Here is a 24,621-nt window from a genome sequence, read left to right on the forward strand (position 1 = left end):
GAACATGCCTTTACCAATCAGCAGGAGCCAGATTCTTAACTTTCAACAAGGGCAGTCCGGTACCCAGGTCTTTTTTTTTCTTCCCCAACCTGTTAAGGATTCCCAAGCACAAGCTTATAGTTAAAACCCCACAATAATGAACCCAGTTCAGACTCTTTCATGAGTACAGCATGTCAGCAAGTTTATTCTTAGGCAAGTAAGGCAGCTAGGTGGCACATGGCTAAGTGTTTGGGTCAACCTTTCTTGAGGTCCCTCCCATGGCCTGGGTGTTCACCTTCCCTCCTGGTATTAGAAATGGGTCCTAGGCGTGAGGGCGAGGAGACGGAAAGCAAAGGAAGTCATACAGAGTGGGCCCCGCCTTGCTGTAGCAGCCCAGCCTTGTCACAGGAAATCGGGGCAGTTCACCTGATCTGTGGTGGTCATTTTGTTGACAGGAATGTTGTTAGAAGTCAGGATCTCTTTTAAGTAGGTCACTGTCTCTGGAGGGAGGTAAGGGTTTCTTCCCAAGATCCAAACACGATCCATGTGGAAAAGCCAGATGAAAGTGGTACAGGAGTACACCAGGCTGTAGTTCTCATAGTCGGTGGCCAGGACCCAGTATGGTGCCGAGGGCATCACTAAGAACAAATGAGGACTGCATTAGGAGGGACCAGGTTAAGCAAGAGACATGTTCATCTCCAGAACCCTCGAAGCGAGGCCCTGGAGTCCTGTGTTTCTTAGTGGTGGCTTCATGTGGGGATCTTAAAAATTACCACACCTATCTCCCGCCTTCCCCCCGCAGATTTGGACTGTGTGTGCTTGGTACTTTAGAAGCTCCCTAGCGATTCTATTGTGCAGTTGGGGTTAAGAATCGTTGTCTGAGCTTCCTTCCTTGCAAACATTCTGGTCTCTGGAAGTCCCTGGTTACTGGGTTAAAAGTCAGCTTGCTCTTGGTACCTGTATTGGACAGGGTTCTCTAGAGAGACAAACCAGATTGCTAGTAATTATATATAAATATATTTATAAAGATAGATATATAATTCAAGAAATAAACCGTTAAATAATATACAGATAGATAATACAAGAAATTAACAGTTAAATTATAAAGCAATGAGACACTAGCAGTCCTTCAAGTTTTGAGAGCTGCCAGTTGCCAGTCCCCTTCTGTAGAGAGAGCTGGGCTATATATACCCAGGCAGCAAACAGCAAGGCAGGTCCCCAACTGTCATCAACTGTCAGTCCCCAGCTCCAGAGATGAACATTCCAATCGTGTGGGCTTAAAGGGACCTCAACTTACAGCGACACAGTCCACAGGCTAGGCATCCCACAGGTAGTGGACCCCTTTAAACTGACACACAGAACAACCAAGGTGAGGCTCACCGAGCCATTTATCCCTCTGCCCTTCAGTTAATCCTACTTGTGTTTATCGGCCAGGCTGGCACAATAAACTATAGCAGTGCCCGTGTGTGTGGAGGCACCACCTTTTAGCTGCATGGAGCCAAGAACGTGGCCCATGGCGCTCTATGTTCTATGTGCTCACCAGCTGCTTCCAGAGCCTGCCTGAAGCAGGAGGCACAGCAAGTGGTCTGCTTTGCTTTTCCTGTATGCTCTTTGGAAATCCATCCATCCTTAAGAATATGGGAATCCATTGGGAACAGATCATAAGCTCTCCTTCACAATACACTCTACCCCTCTTTTTATGCATCGGATGATTGCTAGGAAGTGTTCAAAGCCCAAGGTTTCAGGGGCCCTGAAGTGGAGACATGGAGTATCTACTTTCTCTATGTGGATCTAGAAATTTTCTCTGTCAGCCGAGGAAAACTTGGAGCTCAGTTGTTAAAGTCAAGGGGGAAATATACCCAAAGGGGACAGAACCCATGAGAACAAATGATTTAGACATAGAGACAATCAGGGGGAATTTGCTCTACTGATTCAGCTTCATCCACTCAAATAATTCTTACATTTTCTAAGTCAAAATCACATCTCAGCAGTCAGGAGCTACCATAAGAAAGTTTTCGGCAATTTTCTGGATGTCAAGGACCCAGGAGCGAGTTCAGATGATCACCCACCCAGGACCCTCCTCCCTCGGACTCTCTGAATTTATAACTGCAGAAGGACAGTTGGAGGAAGAAGCTTGCACAGAAGCTGGACAGAAGCTTGCACAAGACTTCAAGGCCCAGATTGAGGGATGTTTCTGGCTTACTTTTCCTAGGACTGCTGGTGCCTGGCCTGCCTCACTCATGAGAACATATGTTCACCCTAAACTTTCTCTCTGTGAATTTTAGCAGCTTTGTACATTCCCCCCTAGACTGAGAGCTGTCTAGCCCAGAGGAACCAGGGGGGGAAAATCTATCTCTCGCTCTTTCCACAATAGCGCACGAGGCCCCACGGTGCACACACCTGGGCATGCACGTGCTGTCCTCCTCTCCCAGCGCCTAGCTCTCAAGCATAGATTTACCAGAGTACACAATCCTTGCATGTTTCTGTCTTGATCACAAAATGTTGCAACCTCCTACTGCATAGAGAAGAAACATCAAGACCTAGAACACGGCGTTTGAAGCCCTCCTACACTATCTCGCCTCTAGCACCCGCCCGTGATGTAGTCTTCTTTCTTGAGGCCTTTTTTTACGTGGCTCCCTCCACCTGGAATGCTTCTTTCTTGCAATTTCACACACACCCTCAAGTCCCAATGTGACTCTGATGTCTCCAACCAGAGTACATCTCTCTCCTCGGCTTCTCCAGACAACAGCTCGAGCCTCTCTTTCCGCTCCAGGTAAAGGCTTCCTTACAAATGGGCGCGGAATAGCTGACCTTGACTTTTGTGCCTCTCTCCCCACTCCACTCACATCCCTGATCAGTCTCCTGGGACAAGTACACAGTTGAGAGTTTGGAGACCTAGGTTTGAGTCCCACTTCTGACTCATTTAGTTCAGGGACCTTGTGTACATCACCCACTCTTCCTGTGTTCCAACTGCTGCCTAGGAAGAATGCACCAGTGAGGCAAATGTTTACGAAGCCCGTCACAGCCTACAGAGCCGATGGTATCTAGTTAGCCTCACAAAACTGACTTTAGGATGGTGTGCATTTTTTGTACTCATATGTGTGGGAGGAACTGTTTTCTTTAAGGACTCGGTCATTAGTGATGAGGGCTGGGCTATGGGACTGATTGCTACTGCAGCAGGTGACTTTACTGTCCATCTCACAGGAACGGCTTCCAATCACTTTTGATTGGAGACGGCCCCACGATTCTGGGCTGAGCCCTCCCATGTAGCTATAGTAACAATGAAATTGACATCTGGATCCTTCTATGCTGCCCCATGCCCATTCCTCAGCTGGCTGGGAGCTCAGTGAACACATGGCTCTGAGTGTCTCTCAGGGACCCCAACAATGTGACCAGAGAGTGCAGAGCCGGAAGTCCAACTCACTTTCCTCTGACCATCTCCTGCCTCCAAGGTTTTCCACGTTGGGCTTGTTCTTCTATTCACAGGGACTACTTTGAAGAAGGCCACCAGGTTCCTCCCACCCGTCCCGACCAAGAGTGACCTGGGTCTTTGACTCCGCCTGCCCCATGCATCCCAGCGGGGACTTGCCCTATTGAAATACTGGGAGTCGTTATATTGTGAACTGTCATGACGGCATCTCCAGTGGGTGGCATATCCGAGGTGCTACACAAGTGATCAGGGCCCGAATGGACGGCATTGATGTGACAGGAGTGCCCCAGCCCAGAGCGCTGGCCTCCAGGGTCCTGACCCCAGAGAGAAGCAGCTACTCACACCAGAAAAACTTGACTCCCAGCTTGGCGGGCTCCGTGAGGTTGGTCTGAGTGGCCTCGCCTTCAATTTGATTCATTTCTCCACCATCTCTGCAATGAGGGTAAAGGAAAATGAAATAGTTGATCTCATTGAAAGCCCAAATGCATGAAAGGCCTGGTGGGTGAGGCTCAGGACCAAGGCAGCCTGCATTGTGATTTTGGTGATACCCGGGTCTTAAAGGCAGGCCAGTCCCTCATTCTGTTCCCTGGCCCTACCTTGGAGTCTGGATCTGAGCCCAAGCAGGGGAAGAGGGCCCTGGGCGTGATAATAAAGCAACAATTAAAGTGGTCGAGGGCAGGGCAGTCAGCGAGGCCCTTCTTGCACTGCTATCTGGGCTGAGGGCAATGCCATAGAAGGTCATTCCCACGTCCAGATTCCAACAGAGGGAGGTCACGGAGAAGATAAACAAAATAAAACAAAGTAGCTTCCTAAAATAAGTGATTTCTTTTGAAATGATAAGAGGTCAAAAGAAGAAACCGACCAGGGCACATACTGAAAAGCCCGAAGCAAAGGGAGTTAAGAGACCGACCGGCAAGCTTTGCCCGTCTTTGGACCCAGTGGCATGATGTGATCTAGTTTGTCACATGTGTGACTTCTGAGACCCCTTCCAGTTCAACAAGCCTGAGATTGAGTGCGGGAGGATTTGAGGTGGGCCAGGCAAAAGCAGGTGGTGAGCGCACGTTTGCCTTACTTACTCAGGTGTATCCCGATCTCAGAGATGTTACATGTGAAGAAATACACACCCTGCAATCGGTGCCATCAGTAAAATTAAGTGTTCTAAAATCAATGGTGTCAGCGTGGATGAAATATCTTTCACTTCAGACTCAACCGGAAAACACTCCTAAAGGTCAACAAACAGCTTGAACTATTTACAGGCTTTTCTTTTTTGTCATTGCTTATTTTTGTTGTTTTATTCTATTTTGTTTCTTTGTTTTGCTCTGTCTTGTTTTGGTTTTTTGGTGCATTTATCTATGTAGGTCTATGTAGCTAAGATAGGCGGGATAAACAAGCTGGAAGAAAAAACAATGGGACTGAATGTTCTGGGTGGGGGGGTGGGGGGACATGAGAGAAGGGGAGGCGGGGAAAAGGAAGTGGGTGCTAACAAACCCAGGGACAAGGGAACAACAAGTGACACAAACCGGTGGTGAGGAGGGTATAGGAGGCCTGATAGGGCTTGATCAAGGGTAATCTAGCCGAGAGGAATTACTGAAACCCAAATGAAGACTGAACATGATAGTGGGACAAGAGGAAAGTAAAAGGAACTAGAAGAAAGAACTAGGAGGCAAAGGACATTTATAGAGGTCTAAATACAGGCATGTACATATGTAAATATTTTTATATATGAGGATGGGGAAATAGATCTATGTACATATATTTATAGGTTTAGTATTAAGGTAGCAGATGGACATTGGGCCTCTACTCTGGTACTCCCTCAATGCAAGAACACTTTGTTCTACTAAACTGGCATTCTGTGATGCTCACCTTCCCAACACGATCACTGAAGACAAAGCGGGTGCATAAACAAAAGTGGTAAAGAAAGCTGATGGTTCCTGGTTATCAAAAGATATAGCATGTGGGGTCTTAAAGACTTGAAGATAAACAAGCAGTCATCTAGATGAGAAGCAACAAAGCACACATGGTAGAAGCACACCAGACTGTGTGATCATGAGGTGTCAAGGGGATCAGGTACCAGGCATCAAAGAATTAAAAAAATCATATCATTGTGAATGAGGGGGAATGCAGAGTGGAGACCCAAAGCCCATCTGTAGGCAACTGGACATCCCCTTACTGAAGGGTCACTGGAAGGAGATGAGCCAGTCAGGGTGCAGTATAGCACCGATGAAACAGACAACTTTCCTCTAGTTCTTTAATGCTTCCCCCCACCCCACTATCATGATCCCAATTCTACCTTTCAAGTCTGGCTAGACCAGAGGATGTACACTGGTACAAAAAGGAGCTGGAAACACAGGGAATCCAGGACAGATAAACCCTTCAGGATCAATGAGAGTAGCAATACCAGAAGGGTAAGGGGAATGTGGGGAAAAAGGAGGAACCAATCATATTATAAACATATAATCCCCTCCCTGGGGGATGGACAACTAAGAAAAGTGGGTGAAGGGAGACATTGGACATTGGACATAAGACATGAAAAAATAATAATTTATAAATGATCAAGGGTTCCTGAGGGACGGAGGGAGGGGGGCGGGAGGGGAAGAATGAGGAGCTGATACCACAGGCTCAAGTAGAAAGAAAATGTGTTGAGAATGATGATGACAATAAATGTGCAAATGTGCTTGACATAATGGATGGATGGATTGTGATAAGAGTTGTATGAGCCCCCAATAATATGATTATAAAAATAAAAGAAATATCTTTCACTTTATCAAAGGGACCTGGCCCTGTTTCTGGATAATCTTAATGGCCCAGGAGTCTGAAAGGATGATCAAGGGGCCTTGGGATGGAAGCAGTGACAGGAGGGTGCACAGGTTTCAGGGTACCCTTCCTAGAAACTGTCTGTCCATCAATCTCGGGGAAGGGAGGCACAGGAAGCTAAAACATGGAGCGCCAGTGTGTTCCAGACAGTCAGTACACTACAGATGTGGTGACAGATGTCCTAGAGACAGATCCAGTGAGGGAGGCTGGGACTGCACTGTGCCCTGCCAGTGTCTGTCGGTCAGGCTGTGTCTGCCATTTTGCTCTTCCACTTGGAACTCAGGCACCCCACAGAGGTGGCTGACTTGTTTATACATGCAGTCACTTAGCAACAAACCTATCTCTTTCCGACTTTTGTTTTTAAACCATCATATTTATGTTCTGCTCCTGAGGAGTTTTCAAAATATCATTCTCGGATCATAAACTCACAACTCATTCATGGGAAATTGTGTTTGTATCGTCAAGAGTAGCAGCCAATGAGTAATCGCTTATATTTGCTAAGTGATTATTACATATCCAGCACTGTTCCAAGTGCTTTACATATATCAGCCCATTGACTTCTCAGACAGCCTTATCTATGGAGGTATGCTCTATAATTATAGTGATTTTATAGATGAGGAAATGAATTATCAGAGACTTGAGAATGAACTAAATTCAGGTCCCTAGATATGAAGTGAGTGAAACAGGGTTTGAAGCCAGAGACTCTGACCCCAGAGCCCGAGCCCTTCAGTTTCCACCCCCGTGCCAGCTTTTTCAGCTGTCCAAGTCTCTGACACTGGCCAGCTCAGACTCCTTGTCATGCCTTCTGTTCATTCCGAGTCCTCCAAGGCGAAGAAATGAAACCATTTCTCTGAACAAACTTTCCCCATATGCTCTGGTGCTGTGAACAGGTACAACTCCACAGGCAGCGTGACTGAACTTCCCAGACTAACAACCTGAACACAGGTAAGAGGAATTCTGGCCGATTCCCCCAGGGAGCCAGGGGAGTCTCTGTACATTAGGATCTGTGTCGTTGTCTGATTCTTGGGTCAAAACACTTGAAGGAGGTCATTGCAACTGTTAGAAAATTCCCATGGAATCTTCTGTTACGTCTGCACGTCAGTCCTTGGAGCCTTTCCCAATTCCTGAGATGAGCTGGATTTTTCCTTCAAGGTCTTCAAGATGCTGACTTACTTTCTCTGGTTTCTGCAGGCCAGGGAGTCAGCCGCTGTGTTATGGCTCATGGGAAGCTTAGTGGATCGTTGGATGGGCACCGGAAACCTCCCTGGGTCCACAAAACGTCCAGCCTGGACGGTAGCTGTTTTCTTGGAGGAGAAATAGTTCCCAGATGAGGAGGGGAAGGAAGGACAAGCCTTCTTGCTCAGCCCAAGAAAACGCCTCCTGTGTGATATGTGTCTTCCCTATTCCATTTCTCCCTGGGAAAGTCTAGCTGCATCACTTTCCGTGACCCCTGAGCAAGTTACTTCAACCTCTGTTTACCTCGATTAGTCACCTACAAAAATGGGGTGCATAATAGTACCAAACTTAGTGGTGTTATACATAAATGTACATATGGCTATATTGACCCCTGAGCAACATGGGCTTGAACTGTGTGGACCCACTTGTATGTGGATTCCAATCTATTGGAACATTTTTTTAAAAGATTGGCAACAAATTGAAAAAAAATGGCTGAAAAACTCTGTAGCCTGGAAATCTTTAAAAATCCCAAACTAGCAGGGAGGGAGGGGGAAAAAAAGAGGACCTGATGCAAAGGGCTTAAGTGGAGAGCAAATACTTTGAAAATGATTAGGGCAAAGAATGTACAGATGTGCTTTATACAATTGATGTATGTATATGTATGGATTGTGATAAGAGTTGTATGAGCCCCTAATAAAATGTTTAAATATAAAATTTTTTTAAATCCCAAACTATAAAATGATTTAAACAAAAAAATAAACAAACCAAAAGAAATCCCAAACTATATGTAGATATTAGTCTATTTTATAACTTACTACCATAAAATATACACAAATCTATGGTAAAATTTTGGAATTGATGCACAGAAACAGAGGCTATACGTGTGTCACTTGCAGTCAAGACAAATATAAAATATAATGATGCAGTATTAATGTGTAACTGTGTGAAATTAACTGTAGTACATCCTGTATTATTGTAATAATTTCACAGTCCCTGTCTGTTGCTATGCGGTGAACTCAAGGGCAGTGAGTTTCCATGTAAACCACAAACCACTGTGCAGCACTGATTGGCTCTGTGGACAGCTGTCTATCTGCTTTAGTGTGTGCTTCAATGATCTTTCTAAGTCCAAGGGTGTCTTTCATGGTGTTTGCTGCAATTCTGCAAACTTCAAATAATACCAGGGATCCCATATGATGTGCCACCAGTGATGCCGGCAGTGCTCCCAAGAAGCACCGAAAAAGTCACAGTGTCACAAGAAAGCATTGCAATGCTTGATATGGGCGGTAGATTGAGGTCTGCAGGTGTGGTTGCCCCCCATTTCGGGATAAATGAGTCCAGAGTAAGGACCATTGTAAAGAAAGAAAAAGGAATTCACAAAGTTGTCTCTGAGGCTATGCTAGTAGACATGAAAACCTGGAAACCTTCCACATTCAGCAAAATCTCCTTTTAAACCTCATCTTGAAAATGCAGCTTCTGTGTGGGTGCAGACTGCTATAGGAAAGCCCCTGTAGACTGTACTAAGATGCAGAAAAAGCCACATCATTGTGCGAGAACGGAAAGGGAACGGAAAGTGAAGGCTCTAAAGCGGGAGAATACGTGTCAGCACAGGATGGCTTGATAAGTTCAGCAGTAAGTCTGCCTTTAAAATGACAAGGGACCGGCTATCAGAAGATATAACGTCTGGGGTCTTAAAGGCTTGAAGGTAAACAAGAGGCCATCTAGCTCAGAAGCAACAAAGCCCACATGGAAAAAGCACACCAGCCTGTGAGATCACGACGTGCCGAAGGGATCAAGTATCAGGCATCAGCAGAACAAAAACTCATATCATAGTGAATGAGGTGGGGAGTGCAGAGTGGAGGCTCAAAGCCCATCTGTAGGCCACTGGACATCCCCTTACAGAAGGGTCTAGGGGAAGAGATGATCCTTGCAGGGGGGAAGTGCCTTTTAAAGTTCTTGTGCTATTGGATGATGCCCCTGGTTACCAAGAACCCCATGAGTTGAACCCCAAAGTCATCAAAGTGGTCTACTTGCCCCCAAACACCAGGCTCATGACCTACTTTACTCCATGGAAAGGAGCGTCAACATTAGGAAAGAGAATCCCTAGAGAGAGAACACGGGAGAAGATCCGAAAGCCATCAAGCTTGAAATAACCCAGACTTATTGACAAAAACTGTGTCCAGATGTGCATGACGTCATAGTATGTACAACAGAGCTAATCATGAAAGAGATTATGGACATGGCCACAAGAAGAAAAGAAAGACCAAAGGTGGGGATGGAGGAAGGAGGGTTTCAAGCTAGGCCTGGACCGCAACACCAGAATTGGCAGAGGGATCAAGGTGATGGAGACGAGTGTTTCCAAACCAGCGCCAGGCAATGAGGTGTCGTGAAAGAAGCAAGGCCAGGAACAAGCTGACGTCAGCCAATGCAGCAGAAGGGTTCCAGGGATCCAGCCTGCTTCCGCTGTGACAGGGATGCTTCTGTGGGGTAAGCACTGTAACCGAAGCCACCGTGTAAGCAGGAGGAATTGGTACTGAATAGAAACACTTTGAGGGAAACGAGAAACCAAAGAGAGTCAGATGGAAATCATGTAGTTCCAGAAAGTTACAGAGTCCCTGCCTCCCTTTCCATCTCTCCCATCCCTGCCACCCTTAAGACCGCGAGACCAAGCCCCCTTCCGTCTTCTCCTCTTCAGGCTACTCAACCTGAGACATTTCATCTTATAAACAGATGACATAAACTTCCTGTATCAAGAACTACAGGGCAGGACGACATATGTATTTCTCTTCCTTGGGATTTTCATATAAGTTCCTTCTTCCTAGAATGAGTGTGTAACACATATGACATACAAAATATGTGATAATCAACTGTTTATGTTACCAGTAAGCCTTTTGGTCAATAATAGACCAACAGTAGTATGATAGTTATATAATCATTTGTCAATTTGAGGATTAAGAGCGAAGGGGTCGAGTCAGCCTGTCGATTAGGATATAGCCAAATGATGTCTCTGTGTGGGCATGGACATCTCTTGAGGATTCTGGGAACTCCGGGAATTCCTCCTTGGGGGTGGGATACTCTCTCTGCTCACTCCCTTCGAGACTCTCTACTGACAAGGCTCACTCCCTTCAAGTCATTTCTGAGAAGAAGTCACATGAAACTACCCTGAGGTAGTCAGAGTTTGGAAGACATGAAGGAACCACGTGGAGACTCACGCCATTGCTCAGATGCTTACAATGCCACTGGATCCACAAGACTTCCAACCCACTGGCCTATGATTTTCCTGCATTTGGCTTCATTGCATGTGAGTCTGAAGATGACTTTATAGATTAGTATCAGACATATGGGCTAATATCAGACTTATGGACTTGATCTGGACTGGGCTGGAATGTTTTCTTAATTTACAATTACTCTTTGATACAAAACTCTCTCTGACACACATATGAGTCTGCATGAATTTGTTTCCCTAGTCTACTCAGACTAACACAAGTAGTTACATTTTCCTGGAGTCAAAAGTTATATGCAGATTCCCACCTGCACGGGGATTGGGGTTATTACCCCTAAGACCATGCTGTGTAAGGGTCAACTGTATATACATAAATTTGCACAGAGCAGTGCCTTGCACATCAGAAATGCTTAATAAATTTTAGTTACCATTGTTTTATTGTTGCTGCCATCTTTACTGTGGCTCCTTACTTTTCAGCTTTTTACTTAGATATAATATCAAGGAACCCTGGTGGTGTAGTGGTTATGTGTTGGGCTGCAATTTGCAAGGTAGGTAGTTCAAAACCACCAGCTACTTCATGGGGGGAAGTCAGGACTTTCTACTCCCGTAAAGAGTTACAGTCTCTGAAACTCACGGGGGCATGTCTGTCCTATCTTAGTGGGTCACAGCATCAACTTGATGGCAGTGAGTTTGTTGTTGTTGCTTGCAGAAGAACTATCCATCTGTTAGAAGCCTTTGGTCATAGACAGGTACCCTCTGATAGAATATTCTGGTCACATAACTTAAGACTATTTCTGTTTGTGTATGTGATTCTTGCTCAGTAGGGAAAGTTTTCTAATAGCTGAAGCTGTGCAGAGAGGTAGCAAGCTGTCATGGAAGGCAATGAGCTCCCTGTCCCTGGAAGTGTTCAAGGCTGGATGTCCTCCTGGAGGGGCCTCTCTCTGACTGCGAGGTCAGACAAGATGGTCCCTCATGTCTAGTTGGCTTTTTGCAATGAGGACAGAAACTCTGTCTGTTGGGTTACAGTAGATTCCCCGCGCCTCCCTGTGGGTTTAGTACACAATAGGTGCTCAGCCAGTGGTTATGGAAATAGAGTGCGTACTGCCTCCCATTGGCCGCCCCTGCCCTAGAGGACCTGTTGTAGTTCCCTGAGTGGGTCTGCAAGGACACACGGTCACTCCAGGACAGCACTGCGCGCGGGCTGCCTCAGAGATGTGTGCCACCTTTCACCTTTCAAACCGCAGCCACTCACCTCACCTCCCGGTTTATCACTCTGATGTTTCCGCTTTCCATCAGTGAGTAGTTGGCCTGGATGCAACTTCCCTTCTCAAAGCTCACCGGGATCTTCTCAATCTCGTACCATCTTCCAAGATACTGCGGAGACAACAGGCAGGAACCACCCTGCGGCTCTCTGGGGACAGGCAGCCGCTTTCCCACGGTTGCCCTCTGGGGAAGCCCGGCCAAACGGGCTGCTTTCCCTCCAGGCCAGTGAATGGGAGGTGTGAGCGCTGGCTGAATACCGCAGGTGATTAAAACGTGCTCTTTATTTAGATGCGCTGGCTGAGGCCACTTATCTTCAGCCAACATCTCTGTTAAGCTTTGAATTCTCTTAAGGGAGGGGGTCAGTTGGGGTAAGGCCAGGGACCATCCACCGTCAACATTTTATGGTTCTACCAGGCAACTTTGACTTTTGTGCCAAGTCACTGAGGGGAGCTGGGTCTCCGGGCTGGTGGACTCTCAGACGACCTTGCAGAGGGCGTGGGTCTCAGGGGCTTCTGGCAGGTGACCTGGATTTGGATGCGGTGTCATTATGGCATCACTTCAGGTGTGCGGATTACAGGCAGTGTGCATCTGTGCAGGTGAGGGCCAGGGGCAACAGCTCACTTCAGACCTCTACAAACAGCCTTGCTTAGAAACTAGACGAATTGACAGCCTCGTGGCAGGCAATTTGGTCCAGCAATTTCTCTTCTGGGAGTGTACCCACCTGATACAGGACAGTGTGCAGACATGGTTCTCCATGACAGTCTTGCATATAGTATTGCAAGAGCGGGAGCAGTCTAGATGAGCTTAAGAAGGGGACTCTCAAACCCACTGCTGCCGAGTGAATGCCCACTCCAGTGACCCTACAGGACAGAGAGGAACGGCCCCAGAGGGCAGCTGAGGCCACCAGTCTGTGTGGGAGCAGCCAGCCTCTCTTTCGTGCACGGAGCAGCTGGTGGGTTTGATCCTCCTGACGGGACCACTGTGGTACCAGGGCTCCTTTGGGAAGCTCTACATTCTTACACATGGTTTTTATTGGGTGTCACTAGGGAGGGAATCTGGGGTTCAGGGGTATGGGAATTGTGGGCATATATTTATTGGATCAAAAATTAATTGAGATTATTTTAGAAAATGTTACACGTATTCCTCCACAGAAGAAAATGAAAGGTGCACAGATCTTCAGAGAGTCAGTGAGAGCGAGCGTTCTGCAAACAAGGGGCAGCCTGGTTGGTGAGTCAGAGGCTGGCAAGGGGAGGAGAGGAGACATGGCAGGAATCTGGCAGGAAGTCAGCAGGGAGGAGAGGTGGAGATCCACTGCACTCGGCACAGAGGAAAGCAAGGCACCAACACATTTCCTCATCCACAGAAGGGATCAGAGCTCGTGAGGGCTGGGAGAACAAAGGCAGGATGTTCACACTAGTCCCCACCATCACCGGATACAGTCGTAAGAGTTTGGGGTCAGAGATAAGAGCACAGCCTGGGGGCCGGGATGCACATACCTGCAAAGAGAAGCTACCGGGCCCAGGGCCAGCCAGTAGCAGAAAGCCAGCTTGTGCTGGGCAGTCCGCATTAGCGGAACAGAAGACTGACTTTCCTTTCCAGTGCATCCCCTCCAATTAACTCACTTTTGATGGTCACACTCGTTCTGACTCTGGTCCTTGAAATCTTTCTTGTGAGGCTGGACACTTGGGGTCGCCTCTGATCTTGGACAGCTCTGGGCTCCACTCTGCTGCGTGCTGGGGGGTCAAGGCCAGCCGGTGGGAGGAAGGGGAGGACATAGGCTCGAGTGGACCTGCTGCGGAGATACACTTAGGCTGCATCCTTTATGGGAGCACTTGGCCGGGTCTCAGCTCCTGTGGGACAGCTGGTGGAGTCCAAAGCCAAACTTTTCATTCGCAGGCAAGTGCTTAACCACTGCATCACCAAGGCTCGCTTGTTTAAATATACCGCCATGCTTGGGACTCTCCACCAGGGGCCCAGGTGGTGCAGTGGTTACTAGTTGGGCTGAGATCTGCAAGGTCAGCAGATTGAAATGAACCAGCTGCTCTGTGGGAGAACAGTGGGGATTTCTATAGTCTTTTTTTTTTTTTTTTTGCACAGGGCTGTGGTACCCTGTCCTACAAGGCTGCTGAGAGTGGACATCAATTTGATACAGTGAGTTTGCTTTTTACTCGTTAAGGCTATAAAAATTTCACTCATATATTAAAGTACAATTCTCAATTTAAAACTTAGCAATCATTTAAAGCACCAAAGATCAGGGTTAAAAGTTCGACTAGTTTCATAGGCAGCCTCAAAAACAAAAATGAAAAACTCTGCGTTTCATATGGTGCACTTAAAATAGTCCTATTAATGTCAAAGTGAGTTTAATGCTTGGCAATTAAAACCATGGAAGCATGTTTTTTTTTCCCAGAAAAGAGGAAACTTAGAGATGGAAGATTAGCTTTTCTTTTTTGTCATTCTTCTCAGACTCCTTTTATTTTCTACGACAGTGGCTTAAATCTTTCTGTGTCTCTGTAGAGAGAGGGCAATGCTTTGAATCCTGGAGAAGTGAAATGATCTCTACAGTGACATCATTTGTGTATTAAAAAATCTTTAAGGAATCCACTAAAAACTATTAGGCATAATAAATGAGTTCAGCAAGGTTAAAGGATGAAAAATAAGCACTGGCATGAGTTAGTTTTGACTCGTAGAAACTCCATGTATTACAGAGTAGATCTGCTTCAGGGGGATTTCCTGCCCGTAATCTCTATGGAAAATGATGGCCAGGCCTTCTTCTGTGGTGTGATTGGGTGGGTTCAAACTGCCAACTTTAGATGAATAGCTTTGGGGTGTTTTTTGGGGGGAGACCTCAAAGGATCAACATACAAAAATCAATTATACTACATCTACTTATACAATCTGAGACTGAATTTAAGAAAACAATTCCATTTACAATAGCATCAAAAGTATGCAATACTTAGGAATGCATTTAATGAAAAGAACACCAAACTTGTATTCCGAAAACTATGAAACATCGTTGAAAGCAGCTACACAAGAGCTAAGGAAAGACAGTCTATATTGATGGATCATAAGATTCAATACTGTTAAGACGGCAATCGTCTCTGAATTGATCTTCAAATTCAATATAATCTCGCAAAATTCCAGATTGCTTCTTTACAGAAATTGATAAGCTGATCCTAAAATTCATATGGAAAGGTGAGGCACCCAGCATAGGTAAAACCATGTTAAAAAGAATAACAAAGAAAAGAAAAAACAAGAATGACAAAGTTGGAATCCATGCTTTCTGGTTTAAAAACCTAGTACAGAGCTATACCATATTTCTTCGTAAATAACCGCTCCAGACATTTGGCAAACCATGCAACCCTCCTTGGGAGCTAGCTTCCTATGGGACCATAAAAAGTAAGCGCCTGCCTGTTATTTGTGAAATAATAAGGTAATAATCCAGAGTGTGGTACTAGGAGAGCACAGATCTATACACCCATGGAATAGAATTAAGAGTGCAGAGACAAGCGTATTCACGGTTAATTGGTTTTCAAGAAGAATGCCAAGGGTACTCAGTGAATGTGAAAATACGGGACCCTAATATAGAGCTGATGGAAACGAAAGATGGCGCAGCCGTCTGAGGAAACAGCCTCGCGGTTTCTCAAAAGGTGAAACATGGCGTTTCCTTATGACTTAACAACTTCGCTCTTGATACATGCAAACGACTTGCTCTCGGCTACTAAATGATTTGCACACACCCAGCAGTAGCTGGCAGTCCGCTTCTGTTCGGATTGTTGTTGTTGGCTGCTGCCAAGCTGACTCTGAGCCACAGCCACCTTGTGGGACAGAGTAGAACGGCCCCATCAGGTTTCCTAGGCTGACAGCTTTAGGAGAGCAGATGGCCAGGCCCTTTCTCTTGTGGAGTGGCTAAGGAGCTTAAACTGCCAACCTTTGAATCAGCAGCTGGTAACCATTGCTCCAAGGAGGCTCCTTTCAGTGACAGCTACAGCCAAGAAACCTCTAAGGAGCTTACTTCTAGGACAGCAGAGAAATAACCAAGAGGACTTTTCATGCCTACACTTGGTAGTTAGATGTATCTTTGTAGCAAGGATGGCAGTGTCTGGAGATGGCATCTCAAAGCTATTGTGTGGAGATGCCAAGATGCAAAAGAAAATCCCAAGGCATCAGAAAACGTATTGGTTGGAAAATTCTCTGATCTGTCCCCTGAATGAAAGGAGGCCTGTTTTGGGGACATTCCTAACTAAGAAGTAACTGACTGGTACCAAGAGGTTTACTGTCTGTTGTGCAATGCTGGTGATGCAAACCTCAGGAAAAAGAACCTTTTGGGAACCGATTACAAGGATCTACATGTGACCTCCTGCCTGGGGGATGGACAACAGAAAAGTGGGTGAAGGGAGATGTTGGACAGGGCAAGATATGACAAAATAATAATTTATAAATTATCAAGGGTTCATGAGGGAGGGAGTGCAGGGAGGGAGGGGGAAAATGAGGAGCTGATGTCAGGGGCAAGTGGAGAGCAAATGTTTTGAGAATGATGAGGGCAATGAATGTAGAAATGTACTTTACACAATTGATGTATGTATGGATTGTGATAAGAGTTGTATGAGGTCCTAATAAAATGATTTAAAAAAAGAGAAAGAAATTACTATGGATTGGCTCAGGTACAACTTAGGCCTCAAAGTAATGTCTTTGCTTTTTAACACTTTAAAGAGCTTTATTTTATTTTATTTTAGTTGTAGCAAATTGACCCCATGTAATACATCATTTAATGTTTTGACTGCTGTTCCCATAGATTTTGATTGTGGAGCCAAGTGAAATGAAACCCTTGACAACGTTAAAAAAAAAAGAAAAGAAAAAGAAACTTCCATTGTTTTATCCAGAAAAAGATACCTTTTTTTAAGAGCAACATCACATGTTGTGGCTAACTCATAAACCAGCAGTGGATCTAGATTGTCTCAAGTTATTTCATGTTATCATGTCATGCTACCTTAGACCATCACAAACTATTAGCAAGTAAGTCATTAGAATGTTTTTACTTTATTTTTAATGACTTATCTGTGATTACTTTGGATTTTAAATGTAAATTGTGATAAAAGATGATTGAATATTGAGAAGCCTAAAATATACCTTTATGAGAGGTTTCAATAAATCAGATGTTTTCCTGAGAAAATAATAACCAAAGAACTGAATATATATGTTCACAAAAATTTATGTGGTATTGTTCTAGCAGCATTGTTCATAAGAGTCAAACAATGCAAACAACCCAAGCAATGAGTGGATAAATAAAACATGCTATGTCTTCTACAATAGAATATCACTTGACAATAAACAGGAATGAAGTACTGACATGTGCTACAACTGGGACCGATCTTGAAAACGTTGTTAAGTGAAAGTCATAAGAACCCATATATTGTAGATTCCACTTTTCTTTGAAATGTCCGGAATAGGCAAAACTATAGAGGTAAACTGAAGACTACATCTCAGTATGGGTTGCATCTCAAAGTAAAAAACTACACACACAAAACTAAAACAGTCACAACTGGACCACCAGACAGCATCGCAATAAACAGAGAAAAGATTGAAGTTGTCAAGGATTTCATCTTGCTTGGACCCACTATCAATGTACATGGAAGCAGCAGTCAAGAGATCAAATGACACACTTCATTGGGCAGCTCTGTTGCACAAGACCTCTTTAAAGTGTTGAAAAGCAAGGCTGTCTCTTGAAGACTAAGGAGCCTGACTCCAGCCGTAGTATTTTCAATGACCTCATACGCATGTGAAAGCCGCACAAGGTCTAAGGGGAACTTGATGCGTTTGAAATGATTGTGTTGGTGAAGAATATTGAGAATACCAGGAACTTCCAGAAGAACAAACAAATCTTTTGGAAGAAGTACAGCCAGAATGTTCCTTAGAAGCATGAAATGGTGAGACTTTGTCTTATGTCCGCAAGAGAGATGAGTCTTTGGAGGACATCATGCTTGTTAAAGCAGAGGATCAGTGAAAAAGAGGAAGATGCTCCCTAAGAGGGATGGACAACGTAACAAGCATTGTCAGGATGGCAGGGGCCGAGCAGCTTTGTTCTGTTGTGCACAGGGTCACTACGAGGTGGAACTGATTCAATGGCTCCTAACAAGAACAATCACATGGAGACAAAAATCCCGTCTTTGATTGCCTAGGGCTCGAAGAGTGCTGGTGGCACTGCAGGTGAGACTATGGGCTGCTAACCATAAGATCAGCAAGTTCAAACCCACCAGCCACCCTGAAAAAGAAAGCTGAGGCTGATGCTCCTCTAAAGATTTACCGTCTTGGAAACCATAGCGAACAGCTGTACTCTGTCCTATAGGCTTGCTAGCAGTCAGAGTTGACTCATGGCAGCTATTATGTAGGGTTGGGGGGTTGGTAGAAACGGGGAGTGGCTGTTAGTTATGCAGCTTCTTTTTGAAGTGAAGAAAATATTCCTTGTTTTGGTGATGATTACATAATTCTGTTAAAATACTTAACCCACTGAACTGTAAACTTTAATGGAGTGTGTGGTATGTGAATTATGTCTCAAGAAAGCTTTTTAAAAAATCCTGCTTCAATTTCCAAAGTGTCTTGGGATTATGACCTGAAGAATAAAATGTAAGTCAAATTCTGAGATTTATTTTTCTTCTGAAGATTCCTTGTGGTCCACCTGAAATGAAGAGGTCAACCTTTTAAAAGTTAGGCTCATGGATGATGCTCCTTATCCACATGCCTCTCAGGCTCCAAATCCTCTTCATTACAGAAACCCAAATGAAGGTCGAATGTGATCGTGGGACAAGAGGAAAGGAAAAGGAAATAGAGAAAAGAACTAGGAAGCAAAGGGCACTTATAAGAGGTCTAAATACAGGCATGTACATATATAAATATATTTAGATACAACAATAGGGAAATAGAAGTATGTACTTATATTTATAGGTCAGCAGACAGACATTGGGCCTCTACTCAAGTACTCTCTCAATGCAAGAATGCTTTGTTCTAAAAGCCAAGTCTTCTGTGATGCTTAGCTTCCCTACATGATCGATTGCAGAAGGCAAAATGGGTGCATAAGCAAATGTGGTGAAGAAAGCTGATGGTACCCGGCTATCAAAAGATAAAGTGTCAAAAATTTTTTAAAAAGATAAAGTGTCTGGGGTCTTAAAGGCTTGAAGATAAACAAGCAGCCGTCTAGCTGAGAAGCAACAAAACCCACATGGAAGAAGCACATCAGCCTGTGTGATCATGGGGTGTTAGAGGATCAGGTGTCAGGCATCAAAGACTCAGAACAAAAAATCATATCAATGTGAATGAGGGAGAGTGCGGAGTGGAGGCAACTGGACATCCCCTTACAGAAGAATCACAGTGAGGCGATGAGCCAGTCAGGGTGCAGTATAGCAATGATGAAATATACAACTTTCCTCTAGTTCTTTAATGCTTCCACCCCGCCCCCTGCCTCTCCCCCCTCCACACACACTATCATGATCCCAATTCTACCTTACAAATCTGGCTAGACCAGAGGATGTACATAGGTATAGATAAGAGCTGGAAACATAGGGAATCCAAGACAAATAAACCCCTTGGGACCAACAATGAAAGTAACAATACCAGGATGGGAAGGGGAAGGTGGGGGGAGAAAGGCAGAACTGATCACAATGATCTACATATAATCCCTTCCTAGGGGGATGGACAACAGAAAAGTGGGTGTAGGGAAATATCAACCCGTGTAAGATATGACAAAATAATAATAATTTATAAATTATCAAGGGTTCATGAGGGAGGGAGGATAGGGGAGGAGGGATGGGGGTGGGGTGGGAAGCTGATACCAGAGGCTCAACTGGAGAGAAAATGTTTTGAAGATGATGATGGCAACAAATGTACAAATGTGTTTGACACAATGGATGTATGTTTGGGTTGTGATAAGAGCTGTACGAGCCCCCACTAAAATGATTTCTTTTAAAAAAATGAATTCCAGGCTTGGAAACCCTATGTAGGGAATCAACTCGTTGGTAGTGGGTTGAAATAGGATGGATGTGTGCGGTGCTGAGGAAAACAGAAAAGGAAAAGTGAAAGTTGCAGGGGCTTATTCCAAGGGGAGCTCACAAAGCAGAAAAGCTTAGCCATTGACCACACCTTGTTCACGTCAAAATTCTCCTGCACTGGAGGATTCGGGCATTTCCCAGTGTGGAACGTCTGGCCCTTTGCCACACCCACGAAGAGGCCCGCCAGGGCAGAAAGCAGCAACAGCATCTGCGGCATCTTGGGGTCGGCTGGCTGTGGATGGAACCTGGAGTTGAGGAAAACAAAGCAGAAGGAGCTGTCCCAAGTCTCCTGAGGGCCCACCATCCTTGTGGGGAGATTCCCACACTCCCTCTCCCTCTGGATGCCCCCTCCCTCTTGGCCCTCCGGCTCCACCTGAGCTCTTCTGGTTACTTCCAGGGAGGACTGCTCTCTTTCTGGGGCCTGGAGCACTTCATCAGAACACACTCTGCCTGGACTCTGCTCGTGCCTCCTCCCCTCTGCCCAGTTCTGCATTTCTCAGGCACGGGCACACAATCGATCAGTGTCTTCCCTGCGCCGCCCACAGAACCTAACAGTGCCAGGCACAGTCCATACTTGCTGAGCCCCGGGAAGCAGCGCGGGGGACGCAGCCCAGGAGGAGATTGCTGCATCTAGTAAATCTCAAAAAGTCAAGTGCAACTTACACTTCGTGTTGGCGAAGATTCTCACCAGGGAGATGCCTTCCCTTGACCGCCCTCTTCCAGCCCTCCTCAGCCTCATCTTGCAGGGCTGCTCTGACGGGCCTGGTACCCGGACAAGGAATGGTGCGCTGGGGAGTCTTGAGTTACCCTGGCTGGGCTCCAGTCCTGCTACATCCTCTGTATGCTGTTGTTGAGAATCTGTTTCCACCCCATCCCTGACCCATGGAGACCCGATGTACAACAGTATCTGGTTCTCACTGGCTGAGCTTTCAGAACTAGCTTGCCGGGCCTGTCCTACTCTGCCTTAGTCTGGAAGACTCAGTCTGTAAACCCCACTGAAAGCTGTTCTGCATAGGAGCATCTGTCCCTTCCACTGACACACAGGTGGTGGCTGTGCTTGGGGATCCTTGGTGAGGAATCAAAGACAGCACTTCCACGTAGAAGGTGAGCACTCTTGCACTGACCCACCACTGTCCCGCATATTAAGGACATGGATGCCATCGTCGGCTTGTCCATTGAGTAGCTGTCATTATTGTGCCTCGCTCATGACGTTTGGGAGGATTAAACGAGGATACAGATGGGGCACTTCGAAGAATGTCTAACACAGATGACGTGCTCAGTCAATACTAATTTATCTCGGGCAGGACCAGGCCATGCTTCCTTCCGTTGTGCACCGGGTCACTATGAGTCTGAACAACAACCAATGCTAATGATCTTTATCATGAAACAAACGTCTTTCCCGAGTCCCTTTTTTGCTGGCCTTCTGGGGTCACTGTGAGTCAGAAGTTACTCGAGGGCAGAGGACTTGGTTGGTTAGGTCTGTGGGCGTGGTGCTCACAGATGATGGGCATCTCACCACAGAAGGGCTGGTAGCTGATGTGTGCATCATTGTGCAGCAAGCTTTGGGGACAGGTCTAGGGGCTGCAGCCCACACGGGTGGAGGGGATGGTGGTGCTGGGCTCCTCCCTGCTTTTTCCACCGACTTGTCAATTTTTTCCCTTCCTTGTGACTCCTTGCCTGTAGCTGCACCCAAGCACTATTTCTGACTCATTGCCTTTTTTCCCCCTGTAATGAAGATGACTGAGTCAAGGCAAGCTGAGTTCTCAGATGCCAGCATTTCAGGATGTGTCATAACAGGGATAATTATAACCACTTTATTATGAGTCTAAACCTCCAAAGAACCTTTAACAATCAATAGCTTTTCTTCTGGCAGTTTTGTTGCCTGGTTTTCAAAAGAACAGTTATGCAATGAGTAAAAGCTGCCAGCTGGGGGTGGAGGAGGGTCATGGCTGAGAGGCCCCGGACCACCTTCTCTCTGAAGTGCCTTTTCCCCGTGGAGACAGCATCGTCTTTTGAAATGTGCGAGGGGGCTTCCAAGACTTCTTGGTAAAGATAAACCATCTCCACGAACTTTTTGAAGCCTCTTCGTGTGCGTGTGTACACGCAACAGGAACTTCACAAAGTTCCCAGGAAAATTTCATTATCTTTCGATTCCATTTTTCTGTGAATTCCTTGAAACCCTCTTTTTTTTTTTTTAACATGTTATTAGGGACTCATACTCCCATCACAATCCATACATATACATACATCAATTGTATACAGCACATCTGCACATTCCTTGCCCTCATCATTTTCAAAGCATTTGCTCTCCACTTAAGCCCTTTGCATCGAGTTCTCGTTTTCCCCCTCCCTCCCCGCTCCCCCCTCCCTCATGAGCCCTTGATAATTTATAAATTATTATTTTGTCATATCTTGCCCTGTCCGGTGTCTCCCTTCACCCCCTTTTCTGTTGCCTGTCCCCCAGGGAGGAGGTCACATGTAGATCCTTGTAATCAGTTCCCCCTTTCCAAACCACTCTCCCTCTACTCTCCCAGTATCGCCCCTCACACCCCTGGTCCTGAAGGTATCATCCACCCTGGATTCCCTGTGTCTCCAGCTCCTATCTGCACCAGTGTACAACCTCTGCTCTATTCAGACTTGCAAGGTAGAATTTGGATCATGGTAGTGGCGGGGGGGGGGGGGGGGGAGGAAGCATTTAGGAACTGGGGGAAAGCTGTATTCTCCTTGAAGCCCTCTTGTATGTAACATTTATTTAATTTTTGTGGCTGAGGGTAAGTACAGCGAAATGTGCCGTTTCTACGTGTACCATTCAGCACCACAGGTGACAATGTCTGAGCTGTGCGACCAGCCTGACCCTCCTTTTGGGAAGCTGCTCTCCCCTCCCAACAGTATTGCCACTGAGTCTCTTACCATGAACGCATGGCCTGCTGAGTCTCCTATCTAATCTTTCAAGTTGTTTGGTCACTTTGATCCCATATAGCTAGATCTCAAGAGAGCACAATGCTCAAGGCAGACGTTTACTCTTATTTGGTTTTAAGAGCATTTCAAGGGATATGTTTGGCTCAAGATTTAAGGATGATCTCAGGGTAACAGTTTTGGGGGTTCATCAGCCTCCCTAGTTCTGGATTCCATGAGAATTTGAAGTGTTGTTCTCCATCCCTTCCCTCCCTCCCTCCATCAGGAGTCTCTCACAGACTCTTTGATCAAGATCCACATCGTCTGTCTGTTAACCTTCTCTGGGATCCTAGCTTTTCAGAAAGGCAGCCCCGACCCACAAAAATGTCAAGAACTTTTGAGAACCACTTGCATTCTACCTCTGCCCCCTTAGTAGCCCCACGTTAAGAAACTTCCCCAGATGATCTAACCTCCAAAGATGGATGTACATGATGCACATTCTCCCCCAACTCAAGGGGATTCTTGAAGTCAACTAGTCAACCCCTCGAAGATCCCAGGTGGCACAGTGGGTTGTGCGCTGGACTGTTAACCACAAGGGCAGCAGTTCAAATCTACCAGCTGGTCTGAGGGGGGAAGAGGAAGCATTCTGTTCTCAGAAAGATTGCAGCCTTGGAAACCCAAAGGGGAAGCTCTACCCCATCCTATGGGGTCGCTGTGAGTTGGAATTACCTGAGGGCAGTGAATCTTGATCCAATCCTTGGCTGGTGCAAAGTTTGTGCTCATCACTAAGCTAAAGATGGACCCTCTTAGCAGAAAGGGTGATGTTTCAGTAAAGATTACGGCTGAGAAAACCCCGTGGAGAAGCTCTACTCTGGAGCACATAGGGTCACCATGAGTTGGAATCGACTCGGTGGCAGTGGGTTTTGTTTTATGCATCCAGCTCCCCTCCCCTTCCTCCCATGTCCAAGGGGGGAAGCTGCACCCTGAATGGGACAGAGACCAGGGGGCAGGTCCCATCCCCTCTGCAGTGGCCCTACCTACATGATGCTTCCTCCACTTTAGGTGGCTTTCAATAGCACCTACTTCTGTCACTTGAGCAATCTTACTTCACACCTGACAGTTGCCACAAAATCAGTTCTATATCTTAATCTGACAAATCCCTTAGTACAAGATGTTCTCTTGGGAGCTGAAACCTTTTCGTTGGCTCCGTGGGAGGCTTCCGGAGCAAGGCTTATTCCCCTTGATTGCATCTCTTCTGAAGATGCCTCCCAGTTTACAGTAGTTTTATTTCTGTGGCCAGAGCTTGTGAAAGAGCTGATGCCATACTTCACTTTTCCCAGTACCCCTTCCATGCCCATTCACAGAGCCCTGAGGGCAAAGCACATTCTGAATGCATAACCATGACCTTGGGGGGAAGATGGCGCACACGTGACCTAATTCTCTTCTGAGACCAACTGGAAGATAGTCTTAATGGGAAGAGTTTACATCATTGAAAATTAATATTATTTAAATATCAAAGAATTAAAAAAATTCTAACCAAGTTCACTTGGACCCTAACACTGTAGATCACAGCTAGCGCTCAGTAACTTTGTCCCTCTGGCCCCAGAAGCCCTGTCTCCAGTGGTTTCCTGGGAGCTCCACGCTTCCATCACACCTTCCGTGGAAACTGCCTGAGCCGACATTTGCTTTATACTCCAACCCAAACAAACACACAAATAAAACAAAATGAACTCACAGCCATTGAGTCCGTTCTGACTCAGAGTGACCCTTCAAGGCAGAGCAGAATTGCCTGGTAGGTGTTCGAG

At 45.9% G+C, this 24,621-nt stretch overlaps 1 protein-coding gene across 1 annotated transcript; it reads right to left on the reverse strand.

The window, feature by feature from the left end:
• Window positions 1–360: 360 nt before the first annotated feature.
• APOD (apolipoprotein D) lies at window positions 361–20,160 on the reverse strand. Its single transcript, XM_075555637.1, has 4 exons — window positions 20,013–20,160; window positions 11,872–11,993; window positions 3,752–3,840; window positions 361–617 (listed from the first exon to the last, which is right to left on the reverse strand). The coding sequence occupies exons 1-4, from the start codon at window positions 20,136–20,138 to the stop codon at window positions 382–384; spliced, it is 573 nt and encodes a 190-aa protein (XP_075411752.1). The 5' UTR covers window positions 20,139–20,160; the 3' UTR covers window positions 361–381.
• Between the last annotated feature and the right edge of the window lie 4,461 nt (window positions 20,161–24,621).

This window comes from Tenrec ecaudatus, chromosome 8 (genome assembly GCF_050624435.1).
Source record: "Tenrec ecaudatus isolate mTenEca1 chromosome 8, mTenEca1.hap1, whole genome shotgun sequence".
NCBI lineage: Eukaryota > Metazoa > Chordata > Mammalia > Afrosoricida > Tenrecidae > Tenrec > Tenrec ecaudatus.

What these genes read in the sequence shown, in the direction of transcription:
- APOD (XM_075555637.1), bottom strand. Translation starts at nt 20,138, where the DNA reads ATGCCGCAGATGCTGTTGCTGCTTTCTGCCCTGGCGGGCCTCTTCGTG. An exon ending in AGAATTTTGACGTGAACAAG is followed by an intron (nt 11,994 to 20,012) that starts GTGTGGTCAATG and finishes TTGTCTCCGCAG; the next exon opens with TATCTTGGAAGATGGTACGA. An exon ending in GTGATAAACCGGGAGGTGAG is followed by an intron (nt 3,841 to 11,871) that starts GTGAGTGGCTGC and finishes CCCTCATTGCAG; the next exon opens with AGATGGTGGAGAAATGAATC.